Below are 15,323 nucleotides of genomic sequence, written 5' to 3' on the forward strand. Positions count from 1 at the left end.
TTCCTGCTGTTTGGAAGGATTAACGGGTATTAAACCACTCCCTGGTTTATTCTTCTGATAGCCTTACATAAAACCTGATGAATCAGCACTGTAGATTCAAAATATAATACGTTACAAACCTTTTGCTATTTTTGCCTTGTTCAGCCCCTGTAACATCATTAGCTTTAAGGTAATGATTTCAGTTCAGGATTGTCAACATTTGGAGGTTCAAACTTTTAAAATAAATGCTGGGTATAGAAAAATGTATTCAGACATTGTGATTGGCTTGAAATGCACATTAAAAAATACCCCACCATCCAAAAGGCCCTGGACTTTTCATAATACACTGCGCAAACTAGCAAATATTTTAAAAATAGCAGCTATGACAGAAAATGACACTTTCAGAGTAATTATAAATGAAAGGCAAAATGCCATTGGAACGTATTAAAAAGATCTGTTAATTTTCAGTTAAATTTTCTGTAAAGGACCAATTAGTCTAAGAAGCATGACAGCAATAATGAACCATAAGATTATATGTTTATATATATATTTTTAAGTGGTGGAGGGAGAGGATGCCAAAAGCAGTGTCCAAATATCTGCCTCTCAAAAGGGATGCAGGATCAGGGGCTAGGTGGCACTGCAAGCTCAAATACCGAGCTCACAAATGGCAGCCTTTTGCCCAGGTAGCAGTAAGCAAGGCTGGCGCAGTTGCTTTGTCCCTTACTCAGGGTACATTTCAATACTGGAATGCTGAAGACAGCCTCTAGAGCTTTTTGATCAGTGATAGTGACACACTTTACAGGAAAGTCACGCCTTCCTTTAAAAAGGATTGTGTTAAATCACAGAGCAAGAAATCACAATTGTAAAAACATTCAGACTGCTTTCTTACCCTGAACAGCAGGTTCAGACCATGCTGCCTTGTCTCATAGATTGAACAGAAAATAGTTTCAAATTAATTTAGCTTTACGGGTACTCTTAATGCACAAAGACTTTAGTCAGTGTCAGATGTGTACAACTTCTTAGGATTCTGCAGCAGTTGTAAAGTTTTGCATCTGAAGATGTGTCCCTCTTTTGATTGTCCATGTGTGTGGGCGGGGGGGGGGACATAATGAGGCATGAATCTAAGAGCTCCCACTTTCTCAATGTCAATGGAATTGTGATAATAACCCAGAGGATTATTAGATTAGAAAGAAGGCACTTCAATAGTTGCGCAGAAGAAGGAACCACAGTTAAGTCCATCTTGTTTGACAAACTGCATCTGTCTAAATTCCATCTTCTACCACCACCACCAAGTACATGACCTAGAGGTACAGCTCATGTTAAATTTCATGTTAAAATTATCCTTCTAGCTCTTACAACCACAACATCAAATTTTGAATAACAACAACAACAACAACATTCAATTTATATACCACCCTTCAGAATGACTTAACACCCACTCAGAGCAGTTTACAAAGTATGTTATTACTATCCCCAAAACAAAACACCCTGTGAGGTGGGTGGGCCTGAGAGAGCTAGAAGCTATGACTGACCCAAGGTCACCCAGCTGGCTTCAAGTGGAGGAGTGAGGAATCAAACCCAAGATTAGAGTCCTGTACTCTTAACCACTACATGGCTCTCTCTTTTAGACCAGCTGATTACAGCTATAGAACTAGAAGAAGCGATACAGCAATCTAAAATTAATTCAATTCCTGGCCCAGATGGGCTGCCTAACGAATGGTTCAAATCCTTCAAAGAAACATTAATACCGCCATTATTAACATTAATGACAAATATAACTGGCCAGTTCCCACAATCTTGGACTGAGGCTCACATTGTAGTCATACCAAAAGAGGGAAAAGATCCTACACTTCCAGAAGCTTATAGACCTATTTCGCTTCTTAATTTGGATGCTAAATTATTTACAAAAATTCTTACAAATAGATTAAATAAATTTATATTTGTATATATAAATTCAGATCAGTCAGCTTTATCCCTGAGAGAGACTTGACAGAAAATATCAGACGTACATTAAACATGATTACATATTGTCGATCTCAAAAACAAGAAGCTGTCGTACTAGCTCTTGATATTAGAAAAGCATTTGACAGCATTCAAATTGATTATCTGAAATGTATTCTTTTAGAAATGGATTTTGGTCCTAATTTCAGAAAATGCTATAAATGCTGTTTATAAGTCCCCCAAGGCTAAATTGAAAATTAATCAATACTTATCAGATACAATTAATCTATATTGTGGAACTAGGCAGGGTTGCCCTCTCTCCCCACTGCTTTTCGCACTGGGGAATTGAGCCCCGAGCCCAATTAATTCAGGATAATCCTAAAATAGAGGGAATTGACATTAATGGCACTACCCACAAAATTGGGATGTATGCAGATGACATGGTTTTATTCCTAAAAAATCCAGCATCTTTGCATACACTTCAAATTCATGTCAAATTCATCTTTGCATACACTTCAATCCATCTTAGAAGGGTTTGGCCATATTTCGGGCCTACACGTTAACCGAGCTAAATCAAACCTCTATGCAATCAATCTGAGTAAAACTACCAAAACCATGTTTCAACAGAATTTTACTTTTAATTGGATCACAAAAAATTGGTGTCATTTAGGGGTGTATATCCCCTTTGGCTTTTCTAAATTATATACAAATAATTTTGATAGTCTGTTTAAAAAGATTCAGATTCAACTTAAAAATTGGCACACAAAGAACTTTTCTTGGCCAGATAGAATTCAGTTAATAAAATCATTTATTTTACCAAATGTTTTTTTTTTATTTTGGGTGTTACCTATTCCAGTTACCCAAACTGAGATTAATAAATGGCAATCCGAAATTAATAAATTTATCTGGGCATGTAAAAAACCGAGGTTTCAATATAAGCTACTTTATAGACCCAGAGAAAGAGGAGGTCTTGATTGTCCAAACCTCAGGCTATATTAGAAGCTTCTGCCCTTGCCACAACAACTAAAATTTTAACAGATGATTTAAAACTACCTTGGTTGCAAATTGAAAATAATTATACCTCACCGACCCCCATACAAGATTTTTTTCTGGGATCATGAACAAAAACTTTCTGTCCTAGCCAAATCTAATCCATATTTGGTAAATTCATGGAAAATATCGAAAAAACATAGACAAATTTTAGTGCCAAATATTTTTCCTATCATGCTGCTGACAAAGCAATTATGGTTCCTTCCAGGGCTTTCTCAGTATGATGGCAATATATATCATCATTGGACAGAGAAAGGTATTAAAGTGTTAAGAGATTTAGCTGATAAAAATAACATACTTGAAAAAATTAATTTAGAAAGGAAACTCGGTTCTAAGGTCAATTGGTTCCACTACTTACAACTAAAACATGCTTTATCTTTACCTCAAGTCAAAGCTGCCTTATCATGATGACCTCTTTCAGAATTTGAACACATCTTGAAAGATATTAAACAAAATTCAAAAGGTCTCATTTCTAAGATATATAAAATTTTACTGACAAATTTTAGTTTTGAATTGGCAACAGAATCTTTTAAATAGATTTAAACCAAATGCTTGGGGAAAAATTTGGGAATCCCAATCCTTTAGGTCCCCAATTTTTAATGTAAAATTTCAAATGATAAAAATGGTGACCTGTTGGAACTTACCTCCAACTGGACTCCATAGAGTCTCCCTCGATGTACCTGGAATTGTGGTCAGATAGGTGACTTCCTCCTTATGTGGTGGACTTGCCCAATTATTGCATCTTTTTGGAAACAAGTTCACCAAAATATTTTTTCAATTATAGGTGTAAAGTTAAATTTCCTTTCAGAAGTTTTTCTACTGGAATATCAAAACCCCTTAATAGAAAATAAGCAACATAATATGCAAATTTCTATTTTACTTTCTACGGCAAGAAATACCGTTGCCGCTCATTGGAAAAATCCCTTGTCACCCCATATTGATACTTGGATGGGTCGCATATGGTCTAACTTTGTTATGGCAAAGATTACTGTTGGTACTACACAACCATACTCTGAGAAGGCCCACAGTAATTTTGTGGCAATATGGGGACCTTTGGTGCAATTTTTGGCTGAACAGGACTTTATTTAGGATAATCCAATTTACAGAGATATGATATTTTTATGTTTTTTTTTCTGTAGACGGTTGACTATTTTGATTGTATTTAGATTGTCTGTTTGTATTTGGATTGGCTTCTGGGTGGTCTACCCTGTACGAAATTTATAGCTGTTGATTTTGTTGTATCTGGTATTCAATTAATTTTTTTTTAAAGTAGCTCTGGAAACAGTATGTTTTCAAAACCATAAGAAGTATAGCTAGGGTTATCTCTAGTACCTTCCTGTTGAAGCTCAAACCAGCAGCTGCCTTGAGCAAGAGCAGGGCTGTGGCTTCTGCGCCTTTAACTGTTTAAGGGGTAAGAATAGCTACTATTTCCTTTTGGTATACTTCTTTGATACAGCCATGAAAAGTACAGAGCTCTTATTTATTTGTTTGTTTAATTCTTTGTATCTAGTCACACTAGCAAACAACATCCCTTGTTATAGTCTGTCAGTATTCTTCAGTGCTTTCAGATCCCAGACCCGCCTCTAATCCCAACCTGTGATGTGGGTCCCACTTCTCCAAAATTGTTTTACCATAGATGTCTCCTTTTCCCTCCTCTCTCTAGGACGACCATGTGGAAAGGAATATAGTCTTCCTATGACTTTAACAGCTACATAGGAGGGAAAGTGGTGACAGGTGCTGTGTGTCATGTGGTTTTGGGGGAGGGAGAAGTTGCACTTGCCAAGACTACATCTTCTGCACAGCTATCCATTAAAGAAGCCCTGTCTTCCACTGCATGAGTTCCTCCTGCTAATAAAATCCCTAAACAAGAAAGAAAACCAACATTGGCAACATCATTGGTGCAGCATCCTTCAGCCCATTTATGGACCCCAACCAATCACTTGCAAATCAGTAGTATAGGCAACAATAGCAGAAGGCTTCCTGTGCCAACCATCAGGTATTCATCTCGAGGCATACTGACAGCAATCCTCCATGCCCTTTCAATGCTTCTAGTGATTCTGGTCAGAGTGCAGTCAATTCCCTGTAAGGTTACTACAAAGTCAAGGGGCTGGAGCTGCCACAAAAATGTCATTTAAAAGTGAAATTTCATCCTCACAGTGAATTCTGGGATTTCATCTGAGGCAAATCATCTGAAGAATTTTGAGGGCACCATTACAAGAGCTTTGAGAGTTGGGAAGTTTCAGAGTGTCTCTGGGTCATCACCAAGTTTCTCTGTGAAATCATATGAAGAAAAGTAGACAGCATTAAGATTAGAGATTAGTATCTCTCTTTTTTATTACTGTGGTACTCGGCCTGTCATAGAGTGCAACTCTTTAATGGAGCATCTTTGAACCAGTCCACTGTACTTTTAAATGAACTTCTTTCTGTTGGCATTAAATTAATATTTAAAATGCCCATTGTTTGCTTGACAGGCCAGTGCAGCTTCCGACGCTGGCAAAATGTCACTGTAGTGTAAATCTTGCCTAATAAACTACTCTTACCCTATACCCTAGAGTTTTTAAAAAGGACCAACAGGATCCTAAACTCATCATGCATTTATCTGGAATGAACTCAAAATGTTTAATTGATACCTGCTTATGTCTGAACACTGTCAAGCCTCGTAATAAGATGTTTAGTACAATGCATTGGGAAGACGGCGAGAGCCCAGCCACCATAATAAGTAATGACATCTGAAGCACAGAGGCGCCTCCCCAACAGATTGGTGACAAGTATAAAAAGGCAATCTAGCCCTGTAAGCTTTAAATGTGGTCAGGATTTTACAATTACACATCCTAAAAGCTGTTATTAGACATGAAGGCAATGAGAAGGAAGGCAGTCATTGCTTCACCACTAACACCAATTATAGGAGACATAAATGATTCACATTTTTGTTCTGTAATAAAAATCAGCCCTGAATTGGTGTGGGTTTTTAAAAGGGGGGGAGTTGAAGGATTGAGTGCAAGAGCCTAATGGGACAAAAGACAATAAAGTAGTTGGGAGATGCTGTCTTTTCACTTCCGATGGGAAATTATTTGAAGAGACAGCCAAGAACTTTAAACAGCAGAAACCTGGAAAAGTTGTAATTTGAATGTCTTCAGTTGTGACTTTAATGGTGTTTGCTTAAAGAGCTTTCTTTTATTTTTGCAGACATACTTCAATGACAATATTCTCACGCTGATACGTACGTTGGTAACAGGGGGAGCCACGCCAGAGCTGGAATCGCTGATTGCTGAGGAGAACGCTCTGAGGGGAGGCTACAGTACACCCCAGACACTTGCAAACAGGGACAGGTGCCGGGTGGCTCAGCTAGCATTGCTAGATGGGCCTTTTGCAGACCTCGGGGTAAGACCAAGACAGGAAAAGAAAGCTAAGGGCAGCCATTTTATGACTGCCATTGTCTCTATCTTGATGATAAATAAAAATTGTAACTCTGAAGGCAATGTGCAGCTTTGTTTTGGGAACAGCCCAAGGCCATAACATAGCCTTTTTCAGCCAAGTCAGTTTTTCAGCATGTTAAACAGTGCAAACACTGATGGCCAAGGAATCATTCAACCTACACTCCACCCCAGCCCCCCGAAAAACTTCTCAGTTGGCACCACCATAATCTTCAATCCTCAGGACCACGGATAATCTGAAACAAATGCAAAGGGCTCTTTAATGCCACCTCCTTTCACTAAGACCAAGGCTGGGACAGAGTTCTTCACAATCAATGGCAGTTGACTCTTAAACACAAGACAAGTCATGGGGAATGGAAACGGGCATACAGTATAATCAATTGGATAAATCATTCCACACCCACATGTTTATGTCTAATCTATGTGATTCTAAAGCCTCACATTCATGTATTTACATACATACATCATGTGTTGCAGCCTATATGTGGTGAGAGACTCATATGCAGTGCTGATGTTCCTTTATGCCTGAAAGATTCCAGGCAGATAAGCATGTGAACTAACTCTTAGTCCCTTCCACATGTGAATCTGCTTTCAGCCATCATTTCCATTCCCTCAGGCAATACGTTTAGTGCTGCCCAGCTTGTCTTTTATTCTTCATTGACAAGCTGGGCAGCACTAAATGTATCCTAAATTTGCTGTGATTTATACTGATGATGGTAAAGCTGAGAATTTGATGTATTATGTACAAGAACCAGTTTCTGTATCTGCCATCCTCATTGCCAATTGAATCCCCTAATCACAGCAAATGCTTGGTGTGGGGGGACCAAAGAGAATCTTGATGTATGGCAGCATTTCTTAAAGACAAATATATTTTTTTTATCCTTCTCTTTAACTTTCTCTTTTTTTTTTAGGAATGAAAGTGTGTAGTGGGAGGGGGAATCTTACCTACTGTCACCATGTTATTCTCCGTTGTGAAATCCAAACTATCTTGGTGAAAATTGACAAAATGGTTAAGGAAACTGAGCCATATGACACAATAATTTCCAAGACTGGAGCAAGAAAGAAAAAGTCACACCTTCTTAATCATCTAGTTGTTCAGACTACATTGCTCTTAATTTGTGGAATAGCTGTTTTCTGGCCCCAAAGCTTGCATGCTCAATTAAAATAAAAGTCAGTCATGATTCCTAGTTCAGAATTTTTTTTTTTAATATAATACAGTCACTGAGAGAGAACATTCTCGTGCACACATTTATTAGCTGGTTTCAAGATTAAACATTTAAATTAGACAGCTTCCTGACTAATTGTTTCTCACTTGCGACAAGTAAACAACAGATCGCCTCACACCTTGTCCCTTAGGCGATAGAACTACTGACTTAAAATATCTCCCTCCCCTACAATGTTATTGTCAGAATTGGGGTGAGAAAAAAAAACCCTCTAACTTTTTCTCCTTTTGTCTCCTAGGATGGTGGTTGTTATGGAGATTTGTTTTGTAAAGCTTTGAAAACATACAATATGCTTTGTTTTGGAATATACCGATTGAGAGATTTCCATCAAAATACACCTAGCCAATGCACCAAGCGGTATGTGTCAAACTTTGTTGTATTGGCTCTTTCTAGCATCTTTGAGTAAAGCTTTATTGCTTTAAGGGTTTCTATTTGCTTAGGTGCAAGTGTCTGTTATGATTAGAGGTGCAAAAAATATTAGCAAAATTTGCAAGGAGCCAGCTGAAGGTTTGAAAGAGCTATTAATGATACGTCCTTTATTTTAAAAGCCCACAAGTTTGCACAGTTCAGCTCTATCATCTATGTACAGTTTTGGTAGAACTTTAGGAATGGAAAGAGATGTGTAAAAATAGTTCATTCAGCACTATTATATTTGAGCAAGCTTAGAATGGACCAAGAGATGAAGTAATTCAGAAGAAGTAGAAGAATAAGCTGAGATTAACACACCATGGCCACCAGGTATTTCCGGCTGGCAGGTCTGTGCCAAGCTGTACCTGCCCACCAGACAGCCCATGCCTAGTTCTCTAGAATTTGCGGAGGGAATTTGAGGGCTTAATGGGAAAATATATAGAGGCTCACAGTGAGGACCTGGCAAATACAGATGATCAGAGAACTCTTGAGGAGAAGAAAAAGACTTTTCCATATTGATACCCAGACTCCACAATCTTATTTATTGAATAATAACAACAACAACGACAACAACAACATTTGATTATATACCGCCCTTAAGGACAACTTAACATCCACTCAGAGGGGTTTACAAAGTATATTATTTTTATCCCCACAACAATTGCCTTGTGAGGTGGGTGAGGCTGAGAGAGCTCCTAGAAGCTGTGACTGACCCCAGGTCACCCAGCTGGCTTCCAGCGGAGGAGAGGGGAATCAACCGGTTCTCCAGATTAGAGTCCCACCACTCTTAACCACTACACCAAACTGGCTCTCTATAAGATTTCTAAGCCGCTTCATCAGCAGAAAATACTGAGGTGGTTTCTAACAAGTTTTAAAATATGATTATTAAAATGCCATAAAAATATAAAACAGATCCACAAAAAGCTGGAGGAATACAACCATTAAAACTGCAGTCAACAACAAAACAGGTCCACAAAAAACCTCTCCCTTCTCTCTTTCCACTGAAAGGTAAAAACCATTCTATTTGGTCAGGCTGTTGAAAAGGGTGGTGGATAAAACCTTTTAAAGGGTACTGCGTGCTGCCATTACATCCAAAGTGGTGTTATTGAATATTAGTGTTTCAGCACTGCAGTTCTGTTACCTTTAGCTATTTTATTTGCTGTTTTGTGAACAATTGGTAGAAAGGCAAGATCTAAACATTTAGAACAATCACACACAATTAATTGACTACAAACATCCATCTTTTTGAAAATGTTGTTCGGATCCCCACTCCTCCAATAAGCACAGCAAAGCCCAGGTAGTGCAGCTAGTATGTAGAGCCTCTGCAGTTCCCAGGTGAGCAAATAAGGTAAGGCAAGCTAGGTGGAGCTCAAAGGAGGAGTCAGGAAGGAGAATGGATGGGGAAAGGAAACAAAGAGCAGGGACGACTGAAGACAGGAAGACAAGAGAAATAGCTTGAGAGGTGAACAAAATCAAGAGGAAGAGAAGAATGCAATGAGTGGACTTTTCTTTGCATCAGGAACCACTTCCTGCATCTGCAGACGTGAGCTTTAATCCATGAAGGATTAATCCCTGCAGTACAATTTTGTTACTCATTCAGGCGCTGCCAATAGACTCCAACTGATGTATGCCAATTTAACTACATAATACATGTATTATGTCAATATTCCATGTGCTGAAATATATGATTAACTAGTATTGGGAGGAGAGGAGCAGGAGGAGGGCCCTCAACTATGTTTTGCCCCCAGTTACGTTTCAGCAGCCGTGCCTGTGTAGTAGAGCAGTGGCCAGTAACTCGGCGCAGAGAGTAGTCTCCACTATTAGCGTAATAAGGCAAATCTTTCTGAATCAATAAAGCCTTGCCATCTACCTTCTCTGACTTCAGAATAATCAGATGTGGTCTGTCAGGTGACCGTTACCAAAAAACCCCAAATAAACATAAGCTTGATGCTTCCATGGCTGCGGTAGCAGTAGAAGGTTAGGGAGAGGAGGGGAATTTCAACCTCTCAAAGCATGCAGGAGGAGTGGGGATGGACGGAAGTGAGGAAAGAAATGAGCCATGAGGTGAGTGGCCGCGGCATTGGAGCAATCTTGGAGATGTTGCACCGGTAAAGGTATTGAATCTGAAGTCAACACGGCTCCTGTATAAGGGTCACACCCCAACCAACTCAATTCAAAATGATTTTTATGCCGGTGTGGTCAGACAAACAGACTTACAATTTGATATATGATATGTGCAAAGGACTTTTGAGCAAAAAAAATATATGTTCCAAATAGACTGGAATATAAACATACAGGGAATTTTTAGAAATCAAAGTACAAGTTACATTGTTCAAGACTGAGGCCCTCTTGCATGCGAACAGACATAAAGGTTGCTTGAAATTCCATCTGCCTGACAGTTCCTTCATACGGATCGGGTCCTTTTACCACGCGACCACAAATTGGCAGAAATGTTTTGCAGCAGCACTTAAAAAAAAAAAACAACCTGCATGCTGCCAGTTAGTACAAAGAGAGTAGCTACAAACATAGATTCAAGCTGCCTCCGCTTTACTCACTGCGTGCAAAAGACCTCAGTTGATGGCAGCTGTTTCTTGTCTCTTGTGCTAATACGAACATACCATTCTAAACGTGTTCACTTTGAAAAAAAAAATCCCATTATCTTGGTTGCTAGAGATGTATGGAATCCTCCTGAACAATTTCAGTACTCTTAATTGGTACTCTTTGGCTTTCCCTTGAAATTCTTTACCTGAGGACCTGAGATCCCTTCAAATTTCACCAATGCAAAATCTGCTTATAGCCTGCCAGACACACCTCCCCGCCTCCTGAAAATTTTTTGTTTCATCAAAATTTTTTTCTTGTTTCATCAAAACTCAAAACTTCAATATTCAGCATATGTTCCACTTCTGAAGGAGCCCTGAACTCTTAACTTTCATTGCAAGTGAAATTATTGGTGGAACTTAACTGTACGCACCAAATTCTCTGCTGAATATGATTCTTTCCAAAAGTAACACTTGCAGGCATGGGCAGGGTTAAATCACACCGATCTCCTGCTCTCCTTAGCATGGCCCCTTTCTTAGTCACCTGATGATATCAGGGTAGAGTTGGGGAGATTGGTCCAGCCAATGTGGCTGCAGGCTTTTCAGTGTTACAGCAGTGCCACAGAGAAGCCCCAGAAAAACAGTTGTCATATAAAAGGTATGTATGCTTCTATCTGTAAAGTATGAACTGAAGAAACACAGAAATACTAGTATTGTTATAGAGCTCAGGCCATGGAAGCCTCATAGAAGGGGAAGTAAGACCATTCTTCTCTGTTTCTCTTTCAGTTTTGTTATAGCCAACCCACCTTATGAATTTGAGCTTGTGCCGACAGACTTGATTTTCTGTTTGATGCAGTTTGACCACAATGCCGGCCAGTCCCGGGCCAGTCTCTCTCATTCTTCCCATTCCTCCTACGCTTCCAGCAAGAAAAGCTCATCGATTCATTCTATCCCATCCACCACAAACCGACAGAACCGTGCAAAGACCAGGGACTCTCGGGAAAAGCAGAAGTACGTGCAAGAAGATAGACTTTGATACATGTACCCACTCCCACTGTGTGTGCAGCTGTATCCACCACCCATACCCTCCCAATTGGTGTGTCCAATAGTAGTTTTCCTTGTTCTCCTCTCCTCCCCCATGGAGTTCCCATTTTTATACACATATTTTGCATATGTATAACAGTGTGCATGTGATTGTCATTTTTTATTTCAATACCATAAAACCCTTAAGCACAACAGCAACAAAGCAGACGGACCAAAAAGTTATTTATGATGGAGAGCAGGTGGGAAAGAGCTAGGAGCAGATGTGACTAACACTGCCATAACTACCTTGCATATGAGAGGCGAAAGCATGTGCAGCGTGAACATTAGTTTGTGGTGTCAGTTAGAGGAAGATAGTTATGTAGTGCAAGGCTGCGTTGTGAAAGGGATGTTAAAGTTTGCACATATGAAGTTAGGTGTCCCCCCCTCATGGGTTAGTTTTCTAAGCATCAGAGAAATGTACTTCAATTCTGGGGGGACTTTTCACACTTGTGGGTAGAAAACAACACAAATTTTGAACTTTTTGTATAGTTTTACTGCACTTGCTTTTATACTAAAGTCGTATCAGGGATTCTCCTGCACTTAGACAGACTCTTTTTTACTTAAAAAAAAAAAGTGTCCTTATGGATTGGGTGCCTTCTCTGCTTTAATGCTAAAATTCAAAAAAAATGGCCAGGAACTGAGTTCTACAACTCTAATGATTTAACCTTTTTTGACGGGCCTAATTGTACATTAAATTCTGTGTATTTATATTGCCACATGAATAACTATATTTTCTCTCACTTTTGACATTTGGGATGAAAAGCCATGTGTATCATAAATATTGAATGCAACTCATTAGAATCTTCCTTCCTGAGACTTTACATCTATTAAAAGGTGAATTAGTCACCTTATGTACAGAACGAATGGGGTACGATCTCTTCATGTGCGGCAGAGGATCATACTCATAATGTTCAGAAAAAAGCAAGTATTTTTCCATGTTTAAGTATGAGTCCCAAGAGGACTCATTTTTTCCTCCTCTGATAGCTTAATTTTGTGACATTAAAACCTCCAGAAAGTACTTGTGCATTTTCAGAAAAAATGGGGTCACATTTTCGCTGATGGGTTTAGCAGAGGCGCACAGCAATATCGTTCCTTCCTTAATATCTGCTGACATTATTCAGATGGTATCTGTTAACTTTAAAAAATCCAAGGAAAGGATTGCTTGGCACAGGAAAGTAGCGCAACTGCCTCAAATGAGGCTGCCGGATACTAGTGCCTTGGAACCATTCAACAATGGGTCCCGAAGAGTTAATGTCTGGGGTACACCTCATTTGCAGATCAAAAGGAGGAACACTTGACTTAAACCTCATACTTAAAAAGATATTTTCTTAAGCAGCCCCAAGTACAATGGACAACCTTAAAATGATGGGGAAACCCTCTCTAAGTATTCTTTCCTCCTTAACTGTCTAGCTACCCAAGGATCAAGAGATAGGCCTATGTTTTCTGAACACTGGCAGTGCTTCATGTGTTACCACAAGCCTGTTAACTATAGTGCAGGATTCTGCATCAGGAAATCCTGGTACTTCCTCCCTTTGGGGTGTTCTCTTTACCCGTGTATTGGTGAGAGAGGAAATAAATGGCACACAGAGTCTCCCCACTCCAAAAGGAACAGAGTGGTGGGGACAGTCATCACAGCGGCTTTGTTTTGTCAAGGCATGGCTTCAGTCCCCCTTGAAGCATATTAATGTGACCCAGCCCACGGCATGGGCATCACTGTATCAAAGACAGAAGCGGGATTTCTGACTTGATGTCATGCAGTCCTTTGCTCTGGTCACTACTATATTAAATGCATTTACTTGCAAGGAAGCCTATTTATTAGTTAATTTAATGTAGGTGCGCTTAGTCATGTAGTGCTAGCCAAGCTAATGCCATTGAAGAGAATTAAATGTAGCTCACAGGCATAGAATCAGAATTGAAGGTCCATAAAAAATGTTGAGCTTTTTGACCTATTCGGATGATGCCTTGAGTTCTTGCACCACTTTATTTATCCACTGCAGATGCCTCCTCCCTCAAAACAGCACCATATCTTGCCCCCTTGTTTCCTGCCCTGTGCCTTTATCTTCATTAAATAGCTAGCGAGTTGCCTGGCATTTATAAGCAGTATGTTTGAGACAGTATACTGGGAACGGGAGAGCTGCAGAGCAGATAGAGAATTCTTCGGAGAAGTGGTTTTTATGGTCAGTGTTGCGTTTCCCTTTCCCCTCCCCCCCAAAAGCATGACAATTCTAGAAGCTTGCTGTGTGAATTGACAATAAAGCCAAGCACTTTTACTGACAACCTCTGGTTTGGTACAATGTAGGATACACACAAAACATCTCCTCCTTACTAGTGATGATGATTTGGAGTTCCCAGTGATATATACCTGAAGGGAGACTGTAAGCTGGTATCGCTAAAAAGCATTTTGAACTAAGCTTGCCCTCCACTGACCCATCTCTCCTTTGCCCAACCTCCAAAGCAACACGACTGCCCTCCCCCTTGTAGCTCTTGACCATGGATCAAATTTCTGCACTTTGTTTGCAAAAGAAGGTCCTGATGTTTTCCATCAGGTCTTTCCCAGCTCATACCAAGGATATGCCAGTTAAAGTGCTCAACAGGACGTGTGACAGTTTAAAAGCCTTTGTAAAACTTACATAGCTTACTTCTCTTTCTAAAGTGCGACAAGGATGAATAGAATGGGCCAAGGTATGACAATTGATGGTTCTGCATGAGCTAGAAACACTGCTGTGGGGTTTCCTTCTATAACGTTGTCCTTGTGAAAACTTGTGACACATTAAAAACCAAGTTACCAAACTTGATGCGGTTATTTGATTTGTTTTCTTTTGATTTTGGAATTGTCGTAATTTTTTTTTTTTGTGCTTTATTTCTAAACCCAGCCTAAACTTGCTGTGGCTGCTGCTGCTGTTGCTGATCCCTCCCTTTTGGTTTTGGTTTCGTTTTAAACCCCTTTCATCCGCTTGCATTCCCAACTGCACGTGTGTCCTCCTCCCAAACATCTCAGTGTTCACTCTTGAGTGGAATTATTCTCCTCCTGTGGCCACCTCGTCTCGTCCACTTTCTCCCACTATCCTCACCCAGTATCTCTGTATGCCCTTCTCCATCTTTCTCTTGATAATGGTGATAATGACTGGACTTTATGCTGCAATTTATTTAGAGACACACTCCAAGGTGGGGTGGGGAGAACACCCGCTGCTTTGCCACTGGACCTGCTTTTCTGTTAACGCCACTTCATCTTTTCCTCTGACTGAGGAAGGGATGTTCATATGAAAGCAGTTGTCACATGAATTTGAGAGCCACGAATGTCTCTTGAGGGGGAACGGTGAATAATTTGTGTGTTTGAACTAAAGACAGCAATAGAGAATTCGTTGGCATTAGAAGAACATAGAAAATACTGCCCCAGAGCAAAAATTTCAGTGAAAGCCATTCCAAAATTGGGCCTTGAAGGATCCAATCCAGCAAATCCTGTTGCTGAACCTGCCTCTTTATTCCTTCCAATGGGTTGTGGCCACAGGAATTCCATAGATGTGCTAGAGAAATGACGCACAGCTTGTTGGATTGTACCCTGTACTGTCATCTAGCCTTACACTGCTTTCAATATACAAATAGATTGATTTAGTAGAAATGGTGTGCATGGTGTTGACTGTTTATGTGTTTACTTATTTGAAGATCCT

General features: G+C 39.7%; 1 protein-coding gene across 3 annotated transcripts in view; it reads left to right on the forward strand.

Annotated features, from left to right (window-relative positions):
* The window catches only part of KCNMA1 (potassium calcium-activated channel subfamily M alpha 1), a 742,538-nt gene that overhangs the window by 716,228 nt on the left and 10,987 nt on the right, over positions 1-15,323 (forward strand). Inside the window, exons 25-28 of one of the 3 annotated variants that reach the window (XM_054982574.1) lie at positions 6,157-6,351; positions 7,866-7,984; positions 11,359-11,583; positions 14,309-14,337. In XM_054982574.1, coding sequence (XP_054838549.1) covers positions 6,157-6,351; positions 7,866-7,984; positions 11,359-11,583; positions 14,309-14,337 — 568 coding nt within the window. Of the gene's footprint in view, positions 1-6,156; positions 6,352-7,865; positions 7,985-11,358; positions 14,446-15,323 lie in introns of those variants that run through there. The other 2 variants (XM_054982573.1, XM_054982572.1) reach the window with 2 other exon arrangements.

Source organism: Eublepharis macularius, chromosome 6 (assembly GCF_028583425.1).
Source record: "Eublepharis macularius isolate TG4126 chromosome 6, MPM_Emac_v1.0, whole genome shotgun sequence".
NCBI classification, from domain to species: Eukaryota; Metazoa; Chordata; class Lepidosauria; order Squamata; family Eublepharidae; genus Eublepharis; species Eublepharis macularius.